The sequence below is a fragment of the Atractosteus spatula genome, chromosome 9 (assembly GCF_055471065.1).
Source record: "Atractosteus spatula isolate fAtrSpa1 chromosome 9, fAtrSpa1.hap1, whole genome shotgun sequence".
Taxonomy (NCBI): domain Eukaryota; kingdom Metazoa; phylum Chordata; class Actinopteri; order Semionotiformes; family Lepisosteidae; genus Atractosteus; species Atractosteus spatula.
Genome location: NC_142714.1, coordinates 10,545,703 through 10,573,304, shown reverse-complemented (window position 1 = coordinate 10,573,304; position 27,602 = coordinate 10,545,703). Strand labels below are relative to the sequence as shown.

Sequence of the window (27,602 nt, the reverse complement as noted above, 5' to 3'; positions counted from 1 at the left end):
TCGCCAATGTCCGTTTCGTCTAGAAAAGCCCGCGACGCGCCTGCTATGTGACGTTTGTCTTCTGAGCATTGTGGGTGTTGTAGTCTCTTTCCAGGAGGCTGTTGGCGTGGTAACAGGCGAGGCTGAACGGGAGAGGGAGGAAGGACGCTGCGTAACACGAAACGAGCGAGCGAGCGAGCAAGGGCTGTTGAGGCGATTGCTGCTGCTGCTGCTGGCTAAATGCGCGAACGGTAAGGGCGCTAGGCGGTCGGCACAGCCGTCGCTGTGTAACAGGGCCGGTCGTACGTGCGGCGACGTTTTAACCGTGCGAAGGAAGAAAAAAAAAAGATATCCATTTCCCTCTGTTATCGCACCGCTGCCGGAAGTTGCGCAGGCCCAACCTGTTTTTGTGTTTGTTTCTTTGACAGGCGCTCGGGGTTCCTGCCGCTGCTGGGTTCACCTCCGCCACTTCAACAAAAATAGATTCCGGTCGGCGGCGCATCAGAAGCGGAAAACAGGTACGTTGTTCTGAAGCACCGACATGCTCGGGTTGTTTCAGTGTGACTGCATGACGTCTGTTGGGGCATTTAGAGATGTGCACGCCGCCGTCATGAAAATTCGGCTTTTTAAAAAAAATTTCAGTCGAGCGAAGAAAGCTGGGGTGTCGTTTATTTATTTATTTTTTTTATGGTAGCGGTACTACTCGAGTGAAACATTAGTTTTCTCACACTAAAGGCCCAGTGGTAGACCCTGATAGGATTTTGTGATTGGTGCAAACAGTTTGCATTTCGGGACGCTTGTCATAAATGTTCATAAATCGGTTAGAAAATAAAATCAGAGATAAAAACTGCAATGTCTTACCCTCTTAAGAGTGATTTAGATACACCAGTTTTAACTACACAGTACCCGCATTTATAAACTGTACTTCCGTTTAAGCAAAGTATCTTTAATACTCTCCGATCAGTGTAATATCATTATTTCCTCAACATGTGCAGGCAGGTGATCTACTAAGGTAACCGTGGAAGCAGTGATTTGAATGACTGGAATGATGAGACTTTGCATGAGTTACCTCAGGGCGGTGTTTATAATTGGTTTTTAATTTCAGTAGGATCTCTTCGGTTCCCGGAACGAGCTGCTTACCGGTACACAGACAGTAAAAGTGATGTTTTCAACAGTTGTGTCGATTTATAATTATTGGCAACTCTTCACCGGAGCAGACGGGAGAATGTTCTGTATTTAATGTATTAACATCCTAACAGTAAGCATTTACTTTCCCATTTACATTAAGAACAGTTTTAATTAGCCTTGACAAGCGAAGAACATCTCAAAGTCCGAATACCACGTTCCCATAACAAGAGCAGCAGTGACGATAAATAATAATGTAATCTTGTTTCACGAGTGACCGCTTGTGTCAGAATGTCATCCTCTCTAAAGTATTCCCAGCGTTTCCACCAAACGCCATTCACTGCGATAAACCGTGACACAGTCTGTACTACGATGAAGGTTTCCCTTTTGATAAGTGTTATATCCTGTTGAGGTAAGTTTTAAATTTAAGCGGACGAGAAATTTTACTAACTGTAGTTTTTATAAAATATTAAATGACTAGCATGGTATGGTACTGTAGGGCTTTTTAAAAGTAGAGTGACACCATCGCTGAGTTAATTTTCAATCCATCCATTTTCGAACCGTTTTGTCCCGTACGGGATAGGGAGCTGGAGCCTATCCCAGCAAGCAACGGGCACAAGGCAGGATACACCCTGGACAGGGCGCCAGTCCATCACAGGGCACACACACACAGACACACACTCACACCAAGGCCAGGTTTCCCAGAAGCCAATTAACCTACTAGTCAACCTATCTTACTGACCTCTCCTGGCCTATATGGGGATCTGTCCTGCAACCTTGGCGTTATTAGCGCCACACTCTAACCAACTGAGCTAACTGGCCTCATTGGATTCTGACATGTTACCCAAACCAAAAAGCAAGAGTGTGAAACAATCAAAACCTTACCGACCTAAAGTCAGTATATTTTTGCCCTATGAGAGGAAACCAGAGTATCCTGAGGAAACCCCTGTGAACATGCAGAGACCATGCAAACTCCATATAGCACCCCAGGAAAGGAGCAGTGCTAACCACTGTGCTACTGTGATGCCCAAGAGTTATTTTAAACATTTTGATTTGCGTTGTTACGGTGTTACGAATCACAGAGGTTGAAACATTGTAGGTTCCCATGTTATTTTCTGAATCCTAAAAATTCAGGTTTAATGTAATCAGTGCGCCACTATTTGCATAGTCAGTCGTGACATTTGATTGAGTTTGTGTTAACCAAGCCCCTTCCCTGGCACATTGAGATTGGATCAGTTCCATATTTTGTGAACTTGTCTTCTGCAGTGAAACTGTCCTGTTGGCTTTCTTGCCATTTGCTTACAGCAAAACTCATTCTAATATGATATGCAGTCACTTGCAGCAGCATTGAAACATAATGCCTGTCTGCTAGTACAAGTAGGATACATGTCCAAGTAACCGTGCAAAGTTAGAAACGTGTGTGTCCGCTGGAGGGTGGGGTTATGAGTTGTTTTCCCAGTCTTAATTAGTAGAGTCAGCAGTTGTGTGATGAGTCTGTTGTGGAGTAAAAAGGCCAGCAGGGATATGTTGCCCAGGACTAGAACTCCGGAGGATTATAGCAGAAATGGCCGAGAGCAGGTTTCACTCGCATGCAGGACACCAACTTCTTTTTTTCCACAGAAACTCGGTTAATATTCTGAAGGGAAACTTTGAAGGTGAATTGAGACCCAGGAGAGTTACGAATGGTGCAGAAAGTCTCATTTTAACTGGAGTGATGCAGTATTTGTTTTGTGCCAAGTGTTAGTTATTCAAAGGAAATTTCTTGCAGAGTGGTGTGTATTCTTGGAGTCCTGTAGCTACATTAGCAGTGTTGAATGGAGTCTTCGTGGAGTCTTCTCCGTGGAGCAGTAAAAGATGGAAATGCATATATATAAGTGTATATAAGCGAAGCAGAAGCAGTCCAGGGATCTCCACCCCGCTTCCTAGAGAGTCCCGATCCAGTTAATCTTACAAATCACCTAAAATGAGCTGTTTTTTTTTAAGGCTATCTATTTTTGCTTCAGTCTCCTGTTTAAGTGGTCACAGTCAAATTGTTCTGGGTCTGGAGAACTTGGTGATTTAATGGTGACCAACAAAACCTGCTGGAAAGGAGACCTCAAGGTCCTGGGTTGGAGACCCCTGAAGCAGGTTATTGATACCGATTGTTTACTGTTTTTATTTTAAGCAAGTATTTTAGTATCAGTAATTAGCTCCAAAGTAATTAGCATTCAGTTTAGCATGGGTTTAAGTGTCAGTGCATGTAGTCTCAGATAAACTTCAAAACGAATATATGTCCTAATATGTCTGAATGTTCCTGGTTTTTCTGGAGCCTCATTGGTCATCCCAATAAAAATGAAATCCATTGGTGATGGCTATATCCAGGAAGCTTCCGGTTCCAACAGTGAATAAGGACAAACAGTACTCTGTCTGTCTGTTTTTAGCCGTACTTTGCATCACAGTTTGGGCAACCGCAAGCAAGTTCCTCCTCTTTGGTTTTGAAATATGAAGCATTCAAATGTCTGAAAAAATATGCCTGTCCTACATTAAAAATATGTCCTGCATTTTCTTTCAAATTTACACCCAAGTCTAGATGAGATCACAGAAGCTAAAGTGTTTTACAGTATTGCCGTCTTTGAGCATATTGAATTGGGTTGGTGATTGCTTGATAACAGAGTGATTAAAGTTAATAGGTGCTGACTAGTTTGGCAGTGGTGGCAAGGACTGCCTTGAAATGAAGGTAGTAAGCAAAATCATAACCAGTAAAGAAGGGAGTCTTAGCAGAACTCTGCACAGTGTTGATATGGGAGCATGTGGCTTCACTTGAGAAAGAGATGGATTATGCCTCTAAAGCTCAGTGCTGCTTTTTTTTGCTGTTCTCAACCCACAGATGGACCAGCAACCCCAGTCCTACATGCTTGCCAGTCTGACGCGGCCGCACTCCGAGCAGCTCCTGCAGGGTCTGCAGCTCCTCCGGCAGCATCGCGAGCTCTGCGACGTGGTCCTGCGCGTCGGTGATGCCAAGATTCACGCCCACAAAGTGGTGCTAGCAAGCATCAGCCCCTATTTCAAGGCCATGTTCACGGGCAACCTTTCAGAGAAGGAGAACTCGGAGGTGGAGTTCCAGTGCATCGACGAGGCTGCGCTGCAGGTGCGTGCAAGCCGGCATTTGCTTATCTAGCATTTTGTGGAACGAAGGCCTGCACAAACCTAAAATAAACCAGGGAGAGGCGTAGCAAAGGTTTTCACGCTATTGTGATTTCAGTGCAGCTGTTTTTGTTTTGCTTTTTAAAAATGCTGATTTGCACAAACCTAGAGTCGCATTAATAACAAAAGACTGATTGTTCAGGTATGAAGCAGTCAAGCAGCCTGTTTATAAATGCAGTTAGTCCAATGCTATTAATTGAAATGTATCGACCAGTGTAAACTGTATGGAGGCAGTGGAGTGGACAGCACTCAGGATGCCCTCTTATCTCCTCGCAGGCCATTGTAGAGTATGCGTACACCGGCACAGTGTTCATCTCGCAGGACACAGTGGAGTCCCTGTTGCCGGCTGCCAACCTGCTGCAGGTGAAACTGGTGCTGAAGGAGTGCTGTGCCTTCCTGGAGAGCCAGCTGGATGCCGGCAACTGCATAGGCATCTCCCGCTTCGCCGAGACCTACGGCTGCCACGACCTCTACCTGGCTGCCACCAAGTTCATCTGCCAGAACTTCGAGGAGGTGTGCCAAACGGAGGAGTTCTTCGAGCTGACGCGGGCCGAGCTGGACGAGATCGTGTCCAACGACTGCCTGAACGTGGTGACGGAGGAGACCGTGTTCTACGCGCTGGAGTCCTGGATCAAATACGACGTGACGGAGAGGCAGCAGTACCTGGCCCAGCTGCTGCACTGCGTGCGCCTGCCCCTGCTCAGCGTCAAGTTCCTCACCCGCCTGTACGAGGCCAACCACCTCATCCGCGACGACCACGCCTGCAAGCACCTGCTCAACGAGGCGCTCAAGTACCACTTCATGCCCGAGCACCGGCTGTCCTACCAGACCGTGCTGTCCACGCGGCCCCGCTGCGCCCCCAAGGTGCTCTGCGCCGTGGGCGGGAAGGCCGGGCTCTTCGCCACGCTCGAGAGGTAAAGCTCACCCCCTCACCCGCTCCTCTCCTTGCTCTCCCGGGAGCCAAGGTCGTTTCTGTCCGTAGCGTCGGACGATGATCGGGGCCCCTTGTTTCCAGCCAAATCAAACTCCAACATCCAGAGGCAGAGAAAAGCAAGGGAGGGCGGTGTGGTGTGAGATCATGTCCTGTGCCCTGTACAGTTACCTGTCACCCCCACCTCCCCCCAAACTTGAGAGCCCCTCCTGCAGATGAGGGGTCCAGTGTGTGAGACAGAGTCCAGACCCAGGGTGCAGATCCTGGTAGACCGCATGGAAGCAAAAATAAAGCAGAACAAATTGTAAAGGAAAACCCAAATTGAAGCTGGGTGATGATGATTACTTCAAGGGGGTGGTAGATGATGCAGCAAGGGAAGATTCTGTTTGTAGTGTTTGATGTGTGGTTGTGTCAGTTTGAGGGTTAAAGATGATGTCGAGTTCTGAACCCCAGGGGGTTTTATTTGGAGCTGGCCTGGCAGGGGTCCCTCTGGTGCTCGCAGTACATAGAGACTTCCTGTTTTGTGTTGGCTGAGTGATGTAATGTCAAGTTCGATTCCCAATATTAAGAACTCTGACTTTTTCTAGGCCAAGGCAGAGACGGCTCCCTGGGCATCTCTGTTGAGGGTCACTCGAATGGGTTTTGTGTCGGTTTTAGTATTGCAACCATAAATGCTTCCTGTTCACAGAGGTTTCGCACCTCTTGTCTCATGATAGCAATGCCTCTGCTGTAGGATTGAGGTGCGAGTTTAGTGACCTACTGTTTGTACAGTGTGTGAGGTCGTACTTTAAACGATCAAGGATTTATTCGAAGTGTGGTCTAGAGTTCTTATGGGATCCTATTCCTTTTTTTTTACTTATTCTGAGGACTTTAGCCTGTTGTTGTTACTGTACAGCAAATGCAGGTGTCGGCATACAAGGCATGTAAAGGCATGAAGCAAACTTTTTTTAAATTTTATTTTCCACTTGGAAAGTACAAATGGATGTCATGCTGTAAGCAGTGTAGGATGGAAAATGTTTTTAAGGGGTTGTGGGTGCGCACTTTAATCAGTGGTAATGCTGTCGCTATTTATTTCACAGGAAATCTGTTATGATAAAAGTTTTGCTACAGCATGATTGGCAGGACTCCATAGTAAAACAATACAAGAAACTCCCAACGTTCTAATAAAAAATATTTCTGTTATAAGAGTAATTCCACTGATGGCTTTTATAAATAGAACACAGATGATAAAGCCATTAGCCCGATGAATGTCTTTCCAAAACAAAATTAAATTCCTAAGTCTCTGCCATCTGGAATAATGACACTGCTTTTCTATTTCTGAGTCCATTTTATGCCTTCAAGCTTGAAGTATTATTTGTGTATTTTGATGACATGGGTAAACCTGTGTTTTTCTTTTCTGACCCTTAGTGTTGGCCTTCCAGGGTACTTGATAGATTTTAGAACAGGCTGCTTTAAAAGGCCTACTTTTTATTTTTTACACTACAAAATTTGGACATTAAGCTGTTTTTTTTTACTTACAGTGTTAAAACATTCTATGGAGGCTTTGTGGGGGGGGAAATTATCTTTTCTTTGAAACCTATCTGTGAAAGCTAGCTGTGACGTGCCATTGTAACAACATAGTAAATCAAAATGCTGTAAAAATGTTCTGAAGTGAAATAATATGTGGTAGCAGAAGTAGTTGAAGTAGGGAGCTGCGTCAGCATGCGTAGGCTGCAAAGGAACAAGTAATAGGTTTATTCCATGCTGAAAAGAGAAGAAAGGAAACAACGTTTCGGCTGTGGAAGAAGGCTCCAAGGCTGAAACATTGTTTCCTTTCTTCTCTTTTCAGCATGGAATAAACCTTTGCTTGTTCCTACAGTATGTGGTAGCAGTGTGAGGGAGTACACAGCAAAAATACACTGTGTTGACATAACTGGCTAAACTTTCATCATATCTGTGCTGCAGGAAAAGCCCACAATAGCTTTTTTTTGTCCTGGATGTGGATTCAATCCCCCTCCCATCACTTCTCTCTCTCCGGCAGCATGGAGATGTATTTCCCCCAGACGGACTCCTGGATCGGCCTGGCATCCCTCAGCGTGCCTCGCTACGAATTCGGCACTGCGGTGCTGGACCAGAAGGTGTACGTGGTGGGCGGGATCGCCACTCACATGCGGCAGGGCATCAGCTACCGGCGGCACGAGAGCACAGTGGAGTGCTGGGACCCCGAGACCAACATGTGGTCGCCGGTCGAGCGCATGGCGGAGTGCCGGAGCACGCTGGGAGTCGTGGTCCTGGCTGGGGAGCTGTACGCGCTGGGGGGGTACGACGGGCAGTACTACCTGCAGTCGGTGGAGAAGTACATCCCCAAGGTGAGGGAGTGGCAGCCCGTGGCGCCCATGATGAAGTCGCGCAGCTGCTTTGCCACCGCCGTGTTGGACGGCATGATCTACGCCATCGGGGGCTACGGCCCGGCGCACATGAACAGGTGAGAGCAGCCGCCCAGATCCGCGCTCGGCGCCCCCGGAGGTGCATCGCATGATCGAAACCAAGCCGTCACAAAAGCCTTGCACACTAACTTTGTGAAAGCTCTGTCAGAAACACTCTCACACGGGTGATTGTCTTGGTCTTAATCAATTCCATGCATGGCTACAACCCATTTGTGATCATAGAAGATGCAAAGTCAATATATTTAGTTATATGTACTCGATATATAACCATGCTATTCTCAGGTCTTCCAATGCTTATTCACCCCCGCAGGCCCCAAGAATCAACTAGAGAGCAAGGGTACTGCAACAGGGGACAGATGTAGGTCTGATTGATAATATGGCAAGCTTACTGGGCCCACACCTGCTACTGTTCTTGTTGTGTGGGAGGAAGAAAATATCTAGGCTGCTTTGAACCCACCGAACCCGAGTGCCACTCAGCTATTTATGGGCTCCAGCTGTACACACAGGGCTGAGGGCATTGTCATCTAGCGGCCTTGCCCACATCAGAACCATCAATGTGTGGAGTTAAGGCCCGAACTGGATTACTTCCTGAATCACTCTGGTACCCCACAAATAAACTATACGTCAAGAATAAACCCCTTTCAAATACATGGCATTGCGGAACAACCCCAAGCTTATCACAAGAGCAAGGGAGGCACAAATGATAACCCCCATTTAAACTCACAAGTCTGCTTTAGATGAGGAGTTTCACAGTTTTTAGATTATTTCCAATTTGTTGTGAATTGGATAGTGAAGTGTCAACGAACAGTGAGCTACTAAACTAGCAAGCTGCAAGTGTAACCCTCTAAAGCACTTTTGAGACACTCTGCTAAAGTACAGATCTGATTTTTGTTGATCTGTCCACCAAAATGGAGAACATTTTGTAACCTGAGCTTAGCCGTTGGCTGTCTGGGGAGGATTTGTTCTTTGCTCGTAATTGAGTTCTGCCTCGGATACAACAAGGTATCAGGAGAGGAGCGTGTTGCCTTGAATTGGAAACTCTTGTCTTCTGGGGGCTAGTTAGACAATCAGAGCTAATCTCCAGTGGCCAGAAACGGAGTGAAGACAGACTCTTAAGAGCTCTCTCATGCAAAAGACAACTTCTTCTCCAAGGAAAGGGGTGTCTCACAAACGAAGTAGGCATTTGTAAAGTGAAGTCCAGTCAACAACAGCTCTTTGCTTGGAATTGTTTCCAGAAAACAGTGAAATACTGATAGACCGTTACCTATACTTTGGCGTAAGAGACAAATGAGCGTAGCTATAGCAGGGGGTGGATTCTCTCACTGCTGTTCCGGCCATGCTGTCCCAGCACGGACCGAGAGGACACCGTGTGCCTGTGCGTGTGCCAGGTGGCGTACAGCCCTACCTGGCGCCTCCAGGTCCCTTGAAGAGGATCAAAGAGCCCAGGCCAAGGGCACTGTGGCTTCTTACAGGCATCAAAAGCTGCTCCCCGGGGGGTTGGGGAGTGACGCATCAAACCCAGAGATGAAGAAAAACGGATCATTCCCCTTTGTTTTTGTTCGTAGGATTGTTAGGTCACACTGCAGCACACACATATGCCTTTTAATTAAATGTAATAAACCTAAGGCTGTAGGAGACTGGCAGGTCAGGGGTTTCGATCTGTGCTTCCATACCTCCTTTACTGTGGTTTTAGCTTGAGTCGTTGTGTTTTACCATGGTACACAACAACCTGACGCCAGGTAAGAAGCAACACAACCCTGTTTGTATGCCGTTTGGATTTTTCTGGTCTCTTGGCAAGGACTGGCAGTTTTTTTCTGTCTTTTTGTAAGACACCCTGGATTCTTAAGGAAAAAATACTTAGTTGGAGATTTTTTTTACCCGTATCCTTTATTGTGAATATGTATTTTCTATGTGTTTAAGATTATTATTGTTTTAAGGACTGAACCTAGAGAATAAGCTGTTAAGAGCTATGTGTGCTGCCCCCATGTGTTTTTTGTCGGGCAGCATTGTTTGAATTGACCCCTCCTCCCCTCTCACTGGTCTAACCCTCTGTATGTCTCACAGTGTGGAGCGGTATGACCCCAGCAAGGACTCATGGGAAATGGTGGCCCCAATGGCAGACAAGAGAATAAACTTTGGGGTGGGCGTCATGCTGGGTTTCATATTTGTGGTGGGCGGACACAACGGCGTCTCTCATCTGTCTAGCATAGAGAGGTATGATCCTCACCAGAACCAGTGGACAGCATGCCGGCCCATGAATGAGCCCAGGACAGGTGAGTAACTCCTCTATTAGCAAGAGCATGTGGATCACCCGAGCACTCCCTCATTATTACAGAATGGGTTTGAGCATTGGGCAGTTGTAATAACAGCAGGCGAATAATACTGATATTTACAGTTAGTCCTGGAGGAGTTCAAGGTTGTTCTGGTTTTCTTTCCTAAATTACTTATTTGAATGGTTTGACTTAATCTGAATTGCAGCAGGCTTTTCGCCAGTGCAAAGCTTGAATTCTTTGTAAAACCAGCTGGACTGATTGCTTCCAACACTAGGAGAAAAGACCTCTGGGTAATACAAGAGCTTCAGTTTCGCATTGAAGCCCTTGTCTAAGGCTAGAGGTTTGGCACAGCATGATAAACCTGCTCGTTGCCCCTTCAATGTGTTTACTGAGCGTTGTAATGTAGCTCAAGCACTAGCTTATGATGCGTGTAAGCATGCTGTTCAGATTGGCAGTAGTTGTGTAGTTAGCGCAGGACTGTGTGTGACTGACCGCTAGGTGTCTTCTGTCCTCATTCAGGAGTGGGTGCAGCTATTGTGGACAACTACCTCTATGTGGTTGGAGGTCACTCGGGATCGTCATACCTGAACACAGTCCAGAGGTACGACCCCATCACAGACAACTGGTTGGACTCCAGTGGCATGAAGTACTGTCGCTGTAACTTTGGTCTGACTGCCCTTTGACAATTAATATGACCGGATGACGAAACTGGACTAGCAGAAGGTAGAGACTGGTTGCATTTTTTTTTTCCTTTTCATTCTGATTTTTATTTAAGAGGGTGGGTGGTGGATGTGAAACGGGTACGGTGAGGCAATAAAGAGGAAGAAGAGGAGGAGGAAGAAGAAAGTGAAACTCTCATTCAATTAAAAAAAGTGCCCATTTTTGCTGAGCCCCAGGAGCCCCGTTGTGGATTCTGGGAAAGCAGGGGAGGCAGGGCGGTGGGGGGAAGAGGGGATCACGGAAGACGAAGCAGTCAGAAAATAAGGAAGCGGAGACGGAAACTGGCCTGTCGGGATCAGGCATTGGACTCCGCATCACGGACCTGCCGAGCCAGATGACCATGGAGTGTGGGCGCGTGTCTGTCAGTCTTTCTGTTGCGACTCTTGTGTTCTGGTGTTTGTGTGCATTAGAACAGGGGCTCCCAGCCCTGGCCCTGCAGGCCCACACACCTGCTGGTTTGTGTTCCAGCCCAGCTGTTGTTGACACTATTGAACCCTTAATTAACGTAACGATAGGATTAAGTTCTGCTTTTTGATTGTTTTTGGCTCTTAAACACGGTGGAGGTTGCCCTTTGGGCTGTCAGATTTCATAAGGAAAATAAAATCACACAAAAATGTGTAAATATCCCCATCAAGCAACGTGCTAGTTTATTTAAGGGTTCAGTTAGGTAATAAAGCTTGGCTGGAATGTGAAGCAGTGGGTTTCGGGGCCTCAGGATCAGGAACCCCTGTAATAGAGGGCTGCCCTTACCCTGCCTTGTCGCCTTCTGGACTAAAAGTTAAGGTGTCAGTCGAAGGGGCAGTAAGGCAGTTCTAATGGGGTTCTTTATTGTTATGGATATTATAATTTTACCTTTTTTTCCCCTTGGCCACACTCCAGTTTTAAGTCTGTTTTTTTTTAACTTTATCCACTATTGGTGGAAGGCAAAGAGACGCAGTTCTCTTCACTAACCTTGATGTGTGTGTGCGTGCTTGTAGGTGTGGGTGCGTGAGCACACATGTGTAGGTTCTCATGCGTCTGCGGTTTTTGTGCGTCACGTGACTTGTAGCCAGACATTTGCATCTCTCTGGTCACAGGAGGTCCGACTGCATCTGTTAATGGACATGAACCAGTGCTTCACAAGAAAAAAAAACTTTATACTTGTTCACTTAAAAAAGGGCTGCCTTTTTTTCTTGTAAATAACTGAAGTTAAATCCTAAAATCCTCTAGTGCGATGCCTGTAAATGTTTTCTGCACTGGGTTTCTAGTTAGGGGACGTATGTGTTTGTGGAGTGGCTGAGAGAGTAGTAGTGATTTTAACGCGCGCAATATATTTCAGTGAGCTGTGGGTCACTTTCCTGGCTACTTGGCTATAGAGGTGTGACCCTCCTGGGAGGGCCAACTTTAACCTTCGACTTAACCAGTTTAATTGTAAGAAACTTCTACACTGAGGGTGTGTAACACGTCAGTGTTTCCCCCCCCCCCGCCCCCCCCACAGACTCGCTTGACTGGAACAGACGCTGTAATCCTTCTCACATAGCCGCTGTAGAGGCATTTTGGAAACGATACTCTCTCTGGTGCTATCATAGGATTCAGGATAAAACCGTTAATGATGTCTTTATGGCAGTGTGGTGTTTCTCGGTGCATGTGTTATTCCACCAGTTTTCTTTGTCATTGTTGTAATTTTGTGCCTGTACACGCATTCATCTGCCAATTTTATTTTTGTAACAAAAACTATAAAGGAACAGAAAAGGGAAAGTGAAAACGCTTTTTGTTCGGGCTGACGAGCGGGCTCCATGCAATAAATCGCTATGCCTTAGTAGGCCTGCATCCCTACGAGCTGTGGTGGTTATCTACAGCCCTAGAGACACTGGCAACAGGCCTCACTCAGCCATTTGCCATATTCATCCTCTCTTTTCTCTGGTTCTCCGATCTGCTAGTGAGCTGAGTCACAGTGATAGACGGACTGGAACTAGACTTCAACCTGCACTGTCAGCCCACGACGGATTCAAAGTTTTCGTGGGTAGAGATGCTGTTCTCAAAAATTAGATGCAGCCATCGTCCAAATGGGCACCATTGTCAAAATGCGCTTTCTTTATGTCCCAAATAAAGAAGGAGAAAATCTCACCGGCTCAAATACAAAGTGCCAAAATTAAACTCTTTTCTCTAAAGATGCATGAAAGACACTCCAGAGTTATACTAGTGACTGACAATAAGTAAATCTAATGTCCTAGACTAAGGAGTGTTTCCACTTATACTGTGTTTCCAGTCCGAAGTAACTGGCAACCATGCGAGTTAAGATGGTTCTCTGGTCTAAGTCTAAAACCTATTTTTAAGACAAACTTAATTAGCCCTTGCAGTCTTTGTTGTCCCTTTTTAATAGCGTTTTGACAAACCAGTGTTTTTAACCACACTGGAGATAAAAAGGTGATGCAGTAAAAAGAAAAAGGTCGTCTTAGTTTTTTGTATTGATCTGCTGCTGCAGGAAGAGAATCCTGGCGAAGCCTGGGTGCTCCTGGAATTCTGCCCAGGGGAACAGGCTCTCTGTGAGGTGCAGTGCATGTTGTGTTCCAGTAGAGGGAGCTGTAGAACAAGAGGAGTCTAAGCAGGGCTGCACTGGAGCAAGGGGTCGATGTAGGAAGTTAAAGTTAAATGTGTCTGTTTTAAAGTGCGGAAAAATAGTTGCATGTCGTAAGAATATAAAGAATTGCATTGCACTTAATGACTAATCTTGTATTGTATGGACATCGCCCATATTGCATTAAACTGGGGTCAGTAGCATTTTACCATTTTTTGAATTAACGCAATAAGCCTTTTTACTTCCTTGATGTTTTGTAATTGTTAACTTTTATTTTTCCCACTCACATGTTCTCTGACATTGAATGGACGAGAGCTTAAAACAGGAGTAATGCCAATAAAGGTGTGTCTGTGAGCGTGTTTGGTCTATTTTATGATAATGAAACTGCAAAGTCTTGGCTGCACTGCAGAGCTGTAATGAGCAATGTTGTTGTTTTGTTTTACCAATTTGTCAAGAGAAAAGATCCCTCCTAACTCTTCTATAATGTCTATAACTTTTAGTGTGTTTGCCTGTATAAACAAAGAGCATTGTGTATTTCTAGTCCCGTGTCTATGGAGAGACACACTTTCAAGTTCAGCTGATGAAAAAAGGTTAATCCTCAGTTATGTGAATTCTTTACACCACAGGTATACCAAAGTAACCAGCTGTCAATGGGAATATTAACTGATAGTTGTCACAAATGTTGATGTGTATTGTTTTCCTTTCATCTTGGACATCATGAAGGAGAAATTTTCTCTTCAGCTGTGGCTGTTGTAGAATCCACTTTTCATTTTCTCAGTGCAGTTGTGAAAAAGCCAGCCAGTGAATGTGCTGTATGTTACAGTATTTGTATTATTGTGGGATATGTAGGTCTCTTACCGGTACAGAATGAAAAAGGGACCAATGTTACCATCATCCTGCATTTATTACAGCACACAGTGTTGTCCTGAGAGTGTAAGACTACTGCATTCTGTAATAAATTATTGCTTCTGATAACCAAGATTACTAAGAGGAAAATCATATAACTTGGTTAGGCATTTGGGTATTTTATTTTGTCAGAAACATGAAAACAGAAGTTAGATTTCAGTTTCTATAATAAATCCTTGGGTCTCTTACATCCAACTTAGGCTTTGGCTGCATTGTGGCTAATTAATGTCTTGGATGCTCTCTAGAGCCAATCAGTACTGTTAAACAATGAACTTATTCATATCAATAGTAAGATGAAACTGACAATATAATTCAAGGGAATATAATTATTTTTTAAATACCCTGTTTTATGCAATATACACTGGTTGAAAATAAGCATTATATTAAAGTGTATATAGGTCTTCCAGAATTTCAAGACAGATTGTAGGTATAATATTCATGACTATGAACCTGAAGCCCAAGAAAAGTGATAAGTGAATCACAAAAGTCATTTTTAGCAAATGAGTTGCTTTCAAATAGTTTTCTTAGCAAATGGTCCCTTGTTTTATTTGTGCTTGTATATGCGAGAAAGAGGCTAAGAGCCAGGTGATGTAATGTGTTTGTGTTTATTGCAATCCCTGCCGCTTATGAACTGCTGGCCTTTGGAGGGGGCTGGGAGGCAGCTGCTGTGTTCAGAATTCCCAGGCTCCTCTGGGTCTGCCAGGCTGAGTGCTGTACTGCCAGTGTTCTCAGAGCTGTCATGCCAGGCCAGAGTGGAGTCACACTGGTTTCACAATGCGCTGCCAAAGCTCTGGGTATCCTGAGATGGTGGATTACCTTCTGAAGGTTTTACTGTTGAGAATTATGGTATAAGTAGGACTGTGGAACATGAAGCATAGTATACTGCACTGGGTTGAAGCTGAAATATGGTGCAAATAGAATTAGTAAAACAATATCAGTGTATGATTTCATGGTTGAAAAGACTCTTTTTCACAAAGCAGAGTGAGCACTGAACCACTGCAGCAAGATAGTCTTGATTTTACTCTGGTAAAAAAAAAAACATAGGGCAATTTGTGGTTCCATTGTTTGAACAGAAAAATGCCATTCCAATCCAAAATGCGTACCCAACCCAGTGAGGTCGATTAAGATCAGCAGCCAGCCATAAGAACTGGTTGATAGCATGCCAAGATTGCGGTGGCTGTTCTTGCCACTTAGGGATCAATTCCAGCATTAGTCAGTTCAGGATTGAGTAGAAACGGTGAGAAAGACCCAGACTTTGGAAGCTGAAACCAGCTGCTATAATCTGAAAAGCCAGAATGCCTAGTTTCCTCTTATGCCCTTGAGATAATGGCCTAACCAAGGCCAACAGTTTCAGTAGTTTATATTTGTTTTGCTTTCCAACCTCCACTTTGGCCATGACCAAAACTTATACTGAGTGATCATCAGAGTCTATTATACATGTTTACTGGTATTTAAGATATAGTGCAATAATATTTTGTACAGGTTTTTTCAATTGGACTATTTAAGTGTAAGTGAATTGAATGCATTTGCTTGTTGTAAGTAACTGTTATGGTTTTCTAGTATCTCTCTTAGATGTGTCTGTTGTGTAGTAGACTTTCTCTTCCTTGTTCAGTCATGGAACTCTGTTAGAAAGAAAATCAATCTTGAACTTTTGATATTCACTCAGTATGAAATCCATTAAGTCTCTTTTTGTTGTATTAAAGTAATGACATTTTTGGGAGGGAGGGAAGAAGTATGTCACGATTAATGTTGATCGAGGAAAACCCACCTAAATTAATGTTAATACTGCAGGTAGTGTTGTTCTGCCTCTAGCAATAAATGTGAAGTTAGTTTGCATATGAAGCTGTTGTCTTTGCCAGCGGAAGGAATCCGTGAGCCTCTTCAAGCAGGCATTTGAATTTGTCAGCCACTGGACTGACCAAGATTGTGAACAAGAGTGTTAAAGATACAGTTTGCCCCCTATCTCACGTAAATGCATTAAATGCATACAGAAGCACTTAACTGTAGTGACAGGACTGATGTACACATAGGTACGCAGTATTGGAATAAAAGCAGGGGTTCAATGCAGTGAATCCTGTCGCTTTCTGAATTTTCACTGAGTTAAAACAGAGACTGATTTTGATAGTGAAAGAAACTAGTGTCCTTTTTTTCTTGATGTTTTATCTCCTTATTAGCAAGTTTGAATTCCATCTTACCCAGATCGGAAAGCCGTTTATTCCTGGTAAGAATCATGGAACAGAGGTCAGAATCATAGAGAGCAAGGTGGGGCTACACTCCAGACAGAACACTAGGCCTGCTAGGAATAAAATACACTAATTAGGATAAAGAGCATGGGTTTTGACAGTGGGAAGAAACCCATGTGAACATGCGAACTGTGCACAGAATGTTTATCAATCTGGAATCGAACCCAGCCCCCATCATGTTCTAGGTTGAATTTATTTGTAATATGTGAGTCATTATAAATGTACTTGTCCTTATTTTTCCAATGTGCAAACTATCCATTCTATATTATATACCATAGAGAGAATAGACTTTTCGTCAAAACCATTTCAGCAAGGATAAAGAAAAAAGCAAATGTCTGTGGACAGACATTAGGACATAAGAATATTATGGAGAACTGAGTGAGGCAATCGGAATGTAGTGTGTTTGTGGGTCTTGTAAGAAAGGTGTAGTTTTTGAAGCTCAGAGAGGGTAATGGTATCTTTACGGAATCTTTTGAAGTGAATCTTATTTCATGTAAGCAAGCAAGGCATTATTACAGGAGGAGAGCTACATTAGTTGTGTAACTTGCTGGTGTAATATTGAGCTGTGTCTGGTTTAAAAAGTGTTTTTTTTATAAAATATTGAACCAGCTAGAGGTTAGCTGTGTCAAGGGGATATCACCTTTATATTCAGTCAGATATGAGTGTGATATTCTTCAGCTTGAAACAGGTTGTCCATGTTTCCAAAAAATGTTCCAACAGGCTTGAAGTCAAAGACATACTGGAATCTGCAAGTGATGAGGGAGGGAGATCTATAATGCCAGTGACTGGAAATGTTCAATTGTAAATGGGGTATTGATCCTTGACAATGTATGGAACCATTTCATTTGCAGGACTTCATTTCTTTAAACACTTGTTCATGCCTGAACTCATCCTTGTTTGCCATCATTTTCACCAAAGTGCTCATTTTGTAAAGAAGAGGGATAGAATAACAAATGCAGAACTATATCACCTTGCTAAGGACTGTTGAGCTGGTTCACCAAATTATCATTCAGTTCCTATTGCGACTTCTGTGTGCGCACCCGGGTTCCAAACGAGTCCTCGATTGTCTTAGCAGCACACTGGAACAAAATGATACACTACTGCATGATCTGTGTCCATATAGGTGTTTTTATTTTACTTTACTGTTTAGAAAGACACCCCTGAGGGTTTTATGGATGTTACAGAAACATTATTATTATTACCACATAAGCACTATTTTATACAATTTTAATTTTTAGCGTGTGCAAGTAACATTCTCCCCCAAAAGAGCCAATAAAATCCTAAAAGTTTTACTTTACTTTATTAAGGTCAGTGCAGCCTGGTTTAGTAAGTAAAAATACCCCCCTTAAGAATTCATCTCCAATTATTATTTCTCTGAAAAGTTGTGGGCAGTCTGGGGACTTCCAAGCATGATTCTTAGAATGTCAGGCATCCCAATTTGTATCTCCTGAGTAAACAGAGGATAAGGTATCCAAATGTAGACCTTATTTTGTTACAATTTCATGTTAGCCTACTGTTATTTTGTGTGAATTACAATGTAATTTGACACAGGTATTAAAATAGTATTGTCTTGAACAGGTGTACATTTTTTGTCCATGACCCTGGCTGTGATATACTGTATGGTCCTGTATACACCATACACATGTACACTGTCGTACATGCATACCATGTGTTGCTGAAAAACCATTGCCTCCAATCAATTTGATTCACAGCTGGAGGCAACAGGAAATGTTAATCCCCTTGTAAGTGTCAGATTCTAGGGAGGGTTCAGTTCTGTAGTAAGCCATTTTTTTGTCGGCATATCTTTCATTTAACAAGTGGTATGTGGAACTTTATGTATTTGTATGTACTAAATTTGTGATCAGTGACAATTACCCATGTTGACAGTGTGAAGTTGATATTTCTGGTGGAAACAAATAGCTTGCCAGCTATGTTAGCTGTGATTGTGGTTAAAACTAACCCTGATCTAAAAACAAAGAACTGGATGATAGTTACAAGTTTGCCTTATGCGCTGTGCTTTCCTCTGAAAAAAAATACTTTTTAAACTAACTTTTCTTTCTCCAAGGGGGACACTGTACTTAAACTCCAAATTAATGTGTGTGTATGCCGGTCTGTGAATGTGGATTTTTTTTAAAATGTATTCTCCTGTGTATATACTGCTGTGTCGTGGTTGATTAGAATGGATTCCTGCGAGATTCCTTGGTTTACATTACAACTGGCATCTGACCTGCTTTTCATAATGAGCAATGACTGTTGCATACATTCTCATTGTTGCGCATTCTCAAGGCGCAGTGTTAAGATTTACATGCTTCTTGTGATAACTGCAAAATTAACCCCTGTTTATTACAATACTCCATTGAATGTGTGAACTTTATTAAATAAACACAAATCAAAAGAGGCTGTTGTTCATGAGGGGATGCTGCACAGTCACAACCTTTATCAGTCACTATCACAAATACACGGTACTGATCATATTAAAGAGGTGGGTTTACAGAGCAACACACTTCGTCACTGATAGAAGGTGGTATTTTGGGAAAATTAAATGCTATCCTGGAAGTAAACGCGAAAAATACCAGCTGTTAACATGAAAACTTGAAAAGATGTAACTTTTGTTCCAATAGCTGAGGTTTCTCCGAATTCAACTGGGGGGCAGGGTGGGGCGTCTCCTCCTTCTGACAGTGCAAAGGGAAAGAGTCACTACATCAAGCTTCATTTCCCTGTTTTCACATTCACCTGTCCATCCAATCCATATCCAACAACGTGTGCCTGGAGCTGTAGCTCCTTACTCGAATGAAGGAGAGTTCTAAGAGATATCATTAGGAAGTCTAGATTTACAAACATTAATTCATGTTCAGATTTAGATTGCCAGTGCTTATGCCTGGAATTGCTAAGGAGGCCCACATTGTCTCCAAACATAATTGTGATCTGCACTGTAGCATTTTAAGATTCACCTACAGTAGCTTCTCAGGTACAGTTCACAAAAGACAACTCAATTAAAACAAGAGTTTATTATGGTCAATACTTGTATACAAAAATATTTTCATTTTTACAAAACAAAATATATAAATAACTGCATAGCTAGTGATAGACTGTAAAAATCTTCTGCTTACGAACATAAGGAACATTACCAAGGTACTTTCCATAATTACAGAATATATCTGCAAGTATTAAGTATTAGATGGATCATAAAGCCAGAAACTATATCAAAGCAGTGTCAACATGCAAATTTTTTGCAAAGTTAATCTAGAAGTTTTTAAGCTTACTTCATACTTCAAATTTAATAAATTAAATGTAATTTTAACAAGGGCATTAATGTAAAAACATTAAATTCTTAATGTTAAGATGTCAATATTACTGCAGTGATTTTAAAAGATCATTATTCATAGTGGGGAGAAAAAAATCCTGAACATGTGACAAAGTGAGTATAAACTGATTTAGAAAGTTCTCCTTACACATTTTTCATCGCCTTTGGTATGAAACAGGGGGCATTCAGACACCAATTTAGGCTCTCCATCTGCAAAGACTCCTTTAATCTTTATTTTGCTAGCTACCATGCAGAACATTTTATCTGTATGAAAAAACACAATGTTCCACACTGCTTTGATGAGAATAAACTCCCCGGTGTCTTAACACAGCTCTTGTGCTTTTAAAGTTGTGACCAAACAGAAGACTACCTCTACTGTATACTGATTACTTGCATTTGATCTGCAAATACTTTACATGTACATTTCTAAGTATAGAGCCATTCTAACACAGTTCACAGAGAACACCACAAAAAGAAACCAACTAGCAAAGCCAGAAGTAAATGTATTGTAAAAATGTTTTCTGAATATGCTTCTATACATATTGCTACAACAGTGCACTTTTCAGACAAGCATAACCAAATTAAAAGCTTGTCCAAATAGATTCTGACTTCCCATCAGCACCTGTCCCCTGGCAGCCTAGCAATTGGTATTACTGTCCACTTAGGAAAAGCATGACCAAGTTAGTGTCAAATCTGCAGCTATGGACACGACATTCTTCAAAGGGACTTTGCATCTGTCAACAGTGACTGCACGGTGAGCCTTTCCATCATCATATCTTTACTTCACACAAAGTGTAAGGTTACCCATTTCAACATTTGTGAATCTGGAGCTCGAACAGGAAAGAGATCCACAGTAGTGATCATGAAAATATTCACTGAACAATTCAATTTATTAACACTCGTAAGCTCGTCAATAGTGAAGCTATATCCCCAGGTGGTGGGTGTTCACCACCCTGCTCTGACATGCTATTAAACCTCTTATACGCCAGCTACTCTCTAATGCAGAGTCTCAATAAGCACCAGTCTGATCTGAAATCAGAACTATTATAGTCCATACATATTCTTGGATTCCAAGCAAGCCCCCCAAAAAGCTATGTTTTGCGTGCTGAGTAATATAATTAGCCGCAGTCTGGCAAAATAGGGCTCTAATGACAACTCTGGCCCAAGAGTTCTTTAAAGAAACAATGGGATTATGGAATAAATATTTTTTTCAGCAAGACACCTAATCAATTCAGAACAAAATATCAAGGGATGCAACATTACCAGCATATCTAACTATCCTGTCTGGCACTTTGTTTTTGTGCTGCAGCCTTGAACTGTAATTAATGCGACCATCATCATACCAACCTGCACTTTACCATAACGTAGTGGAGTAGTGTACAATCAACACATACTCTGAAAACTAAAAAAAGGTATAAAAAATGCAATAACAGTTACGTGGAAATAAAATACATTAAACACATACACCAAAGTGTTTAATGTGTCAGTAATTTTCATAAAGGGGTAAAAAAAAAAAAAAAAAAAGGTTAACGTGTTCACTTGGGCTTGTGATAATGCCTTTTGTTCCCCGTCTTCCCGTACCCAAGGCCAGATGAGCTCATCTCTCCGAGGCACGGATGTAGACCAGCGAGGAGAGCAGCAGCAGCTCAGGAGGCTTATTGAGCAGAATCAGGTTGTCGTTGCGGAGTCCGTCATAGTGCATCCAGTACCCGTCAATCTGGAAGGCGGCTGAGTAATGGTGCTCCTCCTTGTTGAAAAGCGTGGCTCCCTCTAGCAAATACCTGCAGGTCACACACCAGAGAGAAACGGGGCTCAGTCCAGGTTCATGTCTCCACTGGGGGGCGGTGCGGTGGCTCTGTGGCTAAGGATCGCCGCCTGTGGCTAAAAGGTTGCCAGTTCGTATCCCGCGGCCGGCAGAGGAATCCTACTCCGTTGGGCCCCTTCACCCCAGCTGCTCCAGGGGCGCCGTATAAATGGCTGACCCTACCCTCTCACCCAGAGCTTCTCTCCCTGTCCCCAAGCTTCTCTCCCTGTCTGTGTGTCTCATGGAGAGCAAGTTGGGGTATGCGAAAAGACAAATTCCTAATACAAGAAATTGTATATGGCCAATAAAGTGATCTTATCTTACATCATCCACCCTTCTCGTTTGGGTGCTGCACACCGCAGACAGCGACAGTGAACTGACAGAGGTGGAGTCCAGCTGAGACTGAGGCGTGTTTGAGGAGCCATGATAACCCCTTCACAGATCTACGCTAGACTTAAACCTCACACACTGACTGGTTTCAACAGCAGGAAAACCAGTACTTAATGAATTTCACTGCATCTATAAATAGCAAACGTACTCTGTTCAGTGGTTGCAGGCAGTATGTGTATACTTCCCCCGCTGCACGACTACCTTTTGGAATAGAATCTGGGGGGGGTAGGACAAAGCCGAGCGCCCACCTGTGTTCAGAGAGGGCGAGGTGGTAGGGCACGTACGCCAGCTCCTCAGACTTCCACAGCTGCATGTTTAAAATGACAAAGGGCGGAGGCCCGTGGCAGAACTCCCTGGGAGAAAACTCCCGCAGCCCGTCACACCTGCGGCACAGCATAGAGCACACTTCCTTTAGCACAGCCATCATCCGAGCACCCGCGGCCGCCAGCGTTCTCTTCACGAGTCACGTTCCTCACAGAACTCATATCAAAGAGCAAGGCCGTGGACATGCGGCGTGTTAGTGCCACCGGGAGGAAGGCCCTCCCTTCTGCTCGAGGCCATTTTTTAAAAACGTTGAGAAAACACAGGCTTGCATCTTGAACCCAACTGAGGTAGAACACACAGTTTTAACAAAGATATAAAAATAGATCGGCAGTGTCCGATATAAAAAGAGCGTAACTGCACACATCACAGGTTTTTCAAAACCCTTCTATACTAGAGAAAGCAGATGCTACGTCATCATGGTAGTCCGCTGTGGAAATAGAAAATCACCTGAGGCCCTTCACAAAATGACACACTGCAAACCTGTCACACTGACACACATACCAGACAAAATGAAAATGAATAGCATTGACCTACTATGTTGAGGAAGCAGTGCCAGAGAATTCCTCAGGATAATTTTAACTTCTTAGATGGGACTCACAGCTAAATGGTATGTGTCTACACAGTGCACAAACTGAATAAACCCTATCAATATGGTTATATATCCATATATAATATAGAATTAAGAAAATCTCCTTCTGAAACTTAACACTTGAGATTACAATACTATAAGCTAGAGAACACTATATGCCTATAAAGGTACCTATCAGACACAAAATACACATTCACAATTTAAAAATTTCTTCCTGAAATGGAAGAGAATAATGCTTCAAAATGCCTTTTTTGGAGGTCACCTGCAGAGTTTGCCATCTTACCCCAATTCCTCACATAGTACTATCTTAGGGCAGAAGAATTCATCCACTGCTGACTGAATCAGGTCTCTGTGAGGCATTTCATGTGGAGGACTGTAAAAGAAGACATTTGCCAAGTCATATTATTTAGCTTTGTAACATTTGCTTTTATTATACTGATCATTCTGTGGTGCTTCCTATTAAATGGGGCACAATTTTAAAATGTTAAAGTTGAAATATACTATGAAACAACAGGGCTAATGAATGTTAATCTGTCCCACTGATCACAGACAATTTGTATGATGGAAGTAAGCCTGGTTGGGCTGGTTATGAGTATAGTTGGAAACTGATAAACCTTCCTTTGTAGTGCTTCTGAGAGCTCGGACAGCTATACTTCATTTCAGTGTGAAAATGTCCAGGGAAGAGATCAATGCACGCTGGCAGAGTGAGATATTTGTCATCTGTAAAAAACACTGTACAAAACACTTAAAATTTAATTAAGATTGCAAGAATTTCAATAAAAACATTCCACACCGAGAGGTCATTACATCCATGTTCAGATTTCATAGTGGATAAAAACAATAGCAAAAGACCTAATACTCAACAGTTTCAATTCTGTCCAGCATCAAGATCTGAAACTATCTCGCAGGCTTCCTGCACTTCAAGCGAGGTTAATAATTATAAAACCAAGTGAGAACAGAATTTTTTACTGGTGTTATCAACAACCTAGTATGTGTCTCAATTTCCCAGGGCAATCCAAAACCGATACCATACACATGACAAATTCACTGACGGTGTAGAAGAGACGATGAACGTTAAATCCTTATCACACTTCTTCTACCTATTTTTAAGCAGAGAGTAGAACAGAGCGATTAAATGATGTGGGGTCCTCCTCCTAGGGGAGGAGTTCTTTTTTTACTGATCAAAAAGGTGCGTGATCAGTAAAAACGAAAGAGGGAAAAAAAAAAGTTAAATTACTTGATGTTTACTGTCCTTTGGATGTACTCCTGAAAGCGAGCAGGGCAGTTCCAGTTGGAGCAGTAGCTCTCCTGAATGGTAGACATGAGGTTCTCCAGGTTCTTGGTGAAGTTCTCGTGCTCATTCCCGAACAGGTCAATCTCCAGCGCCGCCTTGTGGATCTCCGACCTGTACTGCCTCTTCTCCATCTTGTCCCAGATCCACAGCAGCTTCACCGTGGTGTAATTGTAGGAATCCATCAGGTACAGGAAGTGATCCACAAACTCCTTGCCCAGGTAGATGGACAGTTCCCTGGGGAAGGCCTGGTTTTCCCGCAGAATGACATAGAGCAGCATGAGGAAGCCATCGATGGTGCATGTGTTCTTCAGGTTAATCTTCACATACAGGGGGGTGCAGGAGATGGCTTTCCGCCCTGCCTTGATGGTGTAGACACCCCCCCAGGGAAGAACCGGTCTCCAGAAGGACCGGTCCTGGTCTTCGTTGTTGTTTACAGAGGCACGGATTTCCTCAAACAAAGTCTTGGTCCTGTTCAGAAAAGGCACAAAACTCAGTCGCGCACAGGAATGACCGGGAAACGTTAATGTTCACAGGAATCACGTCTTGTCATCAGCATCCCAACCCCGCCAGCTCCTAACTGCTTCATCTAATTCAGGGTCGCGGGGGGAGCCGGAGCCTATCCCACAAACAAAGACTGCAAGCTGGAGATCACGCCTGTCCAGCACAGGGCACAGGCGCACACAGACTCCCCACCAGGAACAACTTTACCACCAGCCAATTAAGCTGACCAGAACGTCTGTGGACTGTGGGAGGAAATCGGAGCACCCAGAGGAAACCCATGCAAACATGAGGAAAACATGCAAACTCCACACAGAAAGCTCTCCAGAGCCCCAGCACAGCGAGAGGCAGCAACGCTAGGGGTGGTTTCGCAAAAGGCACACGGGCTTAACCACACCTGTCTGGAGAGAGCTGTGCTCTCGGACCTCGTCCTAAGCCTCTCATCGCACAATACTACACTTTGAGCCAGCCTTCGCTGGTAACTGACCTAACCAAAACCCGGAGCACAACACAGACCTAGACAACTTTAAATCTGTTCCCGTCTCGACTCAACACAAATTGAGGCAACCGAACAAGAAGGCAAGTAAAGGTTTCTTCCCTGCTGAAAAGAGAAGAAAAGAAACACAACGTTTCGGCTGTGGAGCCTTCAATTTCATAAAGCGTGTCTTCAGAGGGTATTGAATCTAAAGGAAAAGTATGCTTACTAACATTATGAAACAGAAAAAAAGTTTTTAAGACGACAAACTAACGTCGTGTAACTAGGTCAGATCTTAGGCAGTCTAACGGCTGTGATAACCTAAAGCATAAAGAATATTTATGATACGATAATTAAAAGAATACATCTATAGACTGACAGGATTTAGAAATATAACGCTCAGTTCTTAGTTTCTCCACACTATTTAAAACTGCCGCTGTTTTACAGTAGTAACCAGATCCTGAAGTTTTTTTTTTTTAAGCGGCTAAAAGAATTGTTACAGCTTTTATTATTTCGTCCGCCCAATATTTTCAGAATACTTTAACACATACTTTAAACGACTTAATCTTTGTCGTTGCCGTAATGGCGCACGGTTTTCCAATGGGCGGTGTTAAAAACAGCTGACGTACATGTTGCTATCTCACTGGACAATTAATACACGGTTAATGTTAAGAACGGGCGACTTTACAGCTGCTTGTAACGCGAAGTGTATTTTACACGGCCTCAGAAAATAGCGATTTTCACTAAATATCACCACAAGCCACTCAAAACAGGGAAAAAAAAAAAGACGGGCAGGCGCTCCGAGTGACGATTTTGACGTACGAGATCTTCAATCAGGGCTCGGCTGTAGTGGCTGTCAGAGCGGCGGGGGAGTAAACAAAACAAACAGCCCGTCTCGGAGCACAGGGGAAGAAAGCGGAGTCAAACTGCGAGCCCACCGGCCGACTCACCTCTCGGACTGCCCGCCCTCCGCGCTCGGGAAGAGGTTCTTCACATCCTGCGCGTATTTCACCGAGTAGAATTTACTCTCCATCGTCTCCGAGGTTTCTTCATGTCTTCGGCTCGGCCCGCCGCGTCGCACGGAGCGCTGGTGGGGGTCTCTGTCCGTCACGGCGCCTGACGGCCTGCCTGCCTGCCTGCCTGCCTGACTGACTCCCTCTGCAGGCCGCGGCGCAGCCCCACGAGCTGCACGTGCGTCACGTGCCAGCGCCGCAGAGACACGGACCTGCGGGGTGGGCGGGGCCTGGCGTCGGGCCGGGCTGCCAGCCGCAAACAGAGCTATTATTATTATTATTATTATTATAATAACGGTGTTCCCTGGTACGACTTCGACCACTCAAAAGTACTTCTTATTCTCTAACTTTAATTTCGGGCATTCTCGGGAGTGTATAATGTATGTAAGGATGACGGTTATTGACAGCACCTGCGCGGGGATATCACATTCTGCCAGCAGTCCCAAACAGCAGATCAGATAGAAAAGTGAAATAACTTTAGTCAGGTCAACAGTGTCCCCAGTCTCTACACTGAGGTATTGCTTTGAAAAATCTTGCCCACAGCGAAGAGCCTCACTCCTAGAGGAACACTGTGTTGTCTGGTTTTTGCTCTATTATCACAGGGTAATTGATCTCTGTTTTGTGCTTGGGGCACATTTGTAAATCTGCTTTCAGTTCTGAAGAGGTCAAATGGAATTTGTGATTGGTATCAAACTTGTTTTAGATTCTGTCTGAGAACTGACACAGGCCTGATGAACTGCCCTCATCCGGGTGTGCTGTCAGGAATATAACCAATTGCTCCTCTTCAGAAGGAATAAATGCACATGTCTGGAATATCATTGTTTCCACCTGTGTCTGTCCATTGTTATTTGATCAACTAACGATTAAACTTCTGTTTAATCAGAAAAAAGCAACAAGCAGGCTGAGAAGAGGCTGTGTTTGCAGTTTACTGTTAGCTGAAGTTATTGGAAACACTCAGGACTGACTAGAGAAAGTTAAAGTCTAAACCAGCAAGCATCGATTAAGTCATCTACTAACTGGTACTGAAAGGGTTCATCACAGCAGAATGAAGACCTGCAAACAGTGCTTGTGCAGAACCAGGGTGAGGAAACACTGATCCATCCATTTGCCAAGTATATTGTATGTTTTTCACTTTATAAACATTTTATTTGATTCTGATATTTGATCGGACATTCCACTGAAAGCACTCAAAGCAAGTAATGGGGACTCCTTTCCACCACCACCAGTGTGCAGCCCCACCTGGATGATGTGACAGCAGCCATAGTGCGCCAGAACGCTCAGCACACACCAGCTCTCAGTGTGGAACAGAAGAGAGTGATGAAGCCAGTTCAGAGATGGGGATTATTAGGAGGCCATGATTGGTAAAGTCCAATGGGAAATTTGGCCAGGACACCGGGGTAACACCCCTAATGTTTTCAGGGAATGCTCTGGGATTTTGTAATGACCACAGAGAATCAGGACCTCCGTTTTACATCTCATCCAAAGGACGGCACCTTTTATTTACAGTATAGTGTCCCCGTCACTATACTGGGGCATTAGGACCCACATAGACCACAGGGTGAGCGCCC

At 43.7% G+C, this 27,602-nt stretch overlaps 2 protein-coding genes across 4 annotated transcripts; one reads left to right on the top strand and one right to left on the bottom strand.

Annotated features, from left to right (window-relative positions):
• The first annotated feature begins 123 nt into the window (after nucleotides 1–123).
• klhl28 (kelch like family member 28) lies at nucleotides 124–11,769 on the top strand. 2 transcript variants are annotated; one of them, XM_088924825.1, is made up of 7 exons: nucleotides 124–230; nucleotides 408–497; nucleotides 3,971–4,231; nucleotides 4,564–5,201; nucleotides 7,239–7,682; nucleotides 9,709–9,917; nucleotides 10,437–11,769. In XM_088924825.1, exons 3-7 carry the CDS (start codon nucleotides 3,971–3,973, stop codon nucleotides 10,598–10,600), a joined length of 1,716 nt encoding a protein of 571 aa, XP_088780951.1. In that variant the 5' UTR covers nucleotides 124–230; nucleotides 408–497; the 3' UTR covers nucleotides 10,601–11,769. The 2 variants fall into 2 exon arrangements, with proteins under 2 accessions (XP_088780951.1, XP_088780952.1); XM_088924826.1 differs by lacking the exon at nucleotides 124–230 and having other exon boundaries at nucleotides 358–497.
• Nucleotides 11,770–19,339: 7,570 nt separating this feature from the next.
• dorip1 (dopamine receptor interacting protein 1) lies at nucleotides 19,340–27,443 on the bottom strand. 2 transcript variants are annotated; one of them, XM_088924827.1, is made up of 5 exons: nucleotides 25,972–27,443; nucleotides 23,992–24,516; nucleotides 23,038–23,127; nucleotides 22,090–22,224; nucleotides 19,340–21,428 (listed from the first exon to the last, which is right to left on the bottom strand). In XM_088924827.1, exons 1-5 carry the CDS (start codon nucleotides 26,052–26,054, stop codon nucleotides 21,245–21,247), a joined length of 1,017 nt encoding a protein of 338 aa, XP_088780953.1. In that variant the 5' UTR covers nucleotides 26,055–27,443; the 3' UTR covers nucleotides 19,340–21,244. The 2 variants fall into 2 exon arrangements, with proteins under 2 accessions (XP_088780953.1, XP_088780954.1); XM_088924828.1 differs by lacking the exon at nucleotides 22,090–22,224.
• Nucleotides 27,444–27,602: the final 159 nt, after the last annotated feature.

Bases quoted from the DNA above. Each gene is read 5' to 3' on its own strand.
- klhl28 (XM_088924825.1), top strand. From the start codon at position 3,971: ATGGACCAGCAACCCCAGTCCTACATGCTTGCCAGTCTGACGCGGCCG. The intron at 5,202-7,238 runs GTAAAGCTCACC...TCTCTCCGGCAG, and splicing joins CTCTTCGCCACGCTCGAGAG to CATGGAGATGTATTTCCCCC. The intron at 7,683-9,708 runs GTGAGAGCAGCC...TATGTCTCACAG, and splicing joins GGCCCGGCGCACATGAACAG to TGTGGAGCGGTATGACCCCA.
- dorip1 (XM_088924827.1), bottom strand. From the start codon at position 26,054: ATGGAGAGTAAATTCTACTCGGTGAAATACGCGCAGGATGTGAAGAAC. The intron at 23,128-23,991 runs GTAATTTAACTT...CTTCTTTTACAG, and splicing joins CAAAGGACAGTAAACATCAA to TCCTCCACATGAAATGCCTC. The intron at 21,429-22,089 runs GTGGGCGCTCGG...TGTGACCTGCAG, and splicing joins CTCGCCCTCTCTGAACACAG to GTATTTGCTAGAGGGAGCCA.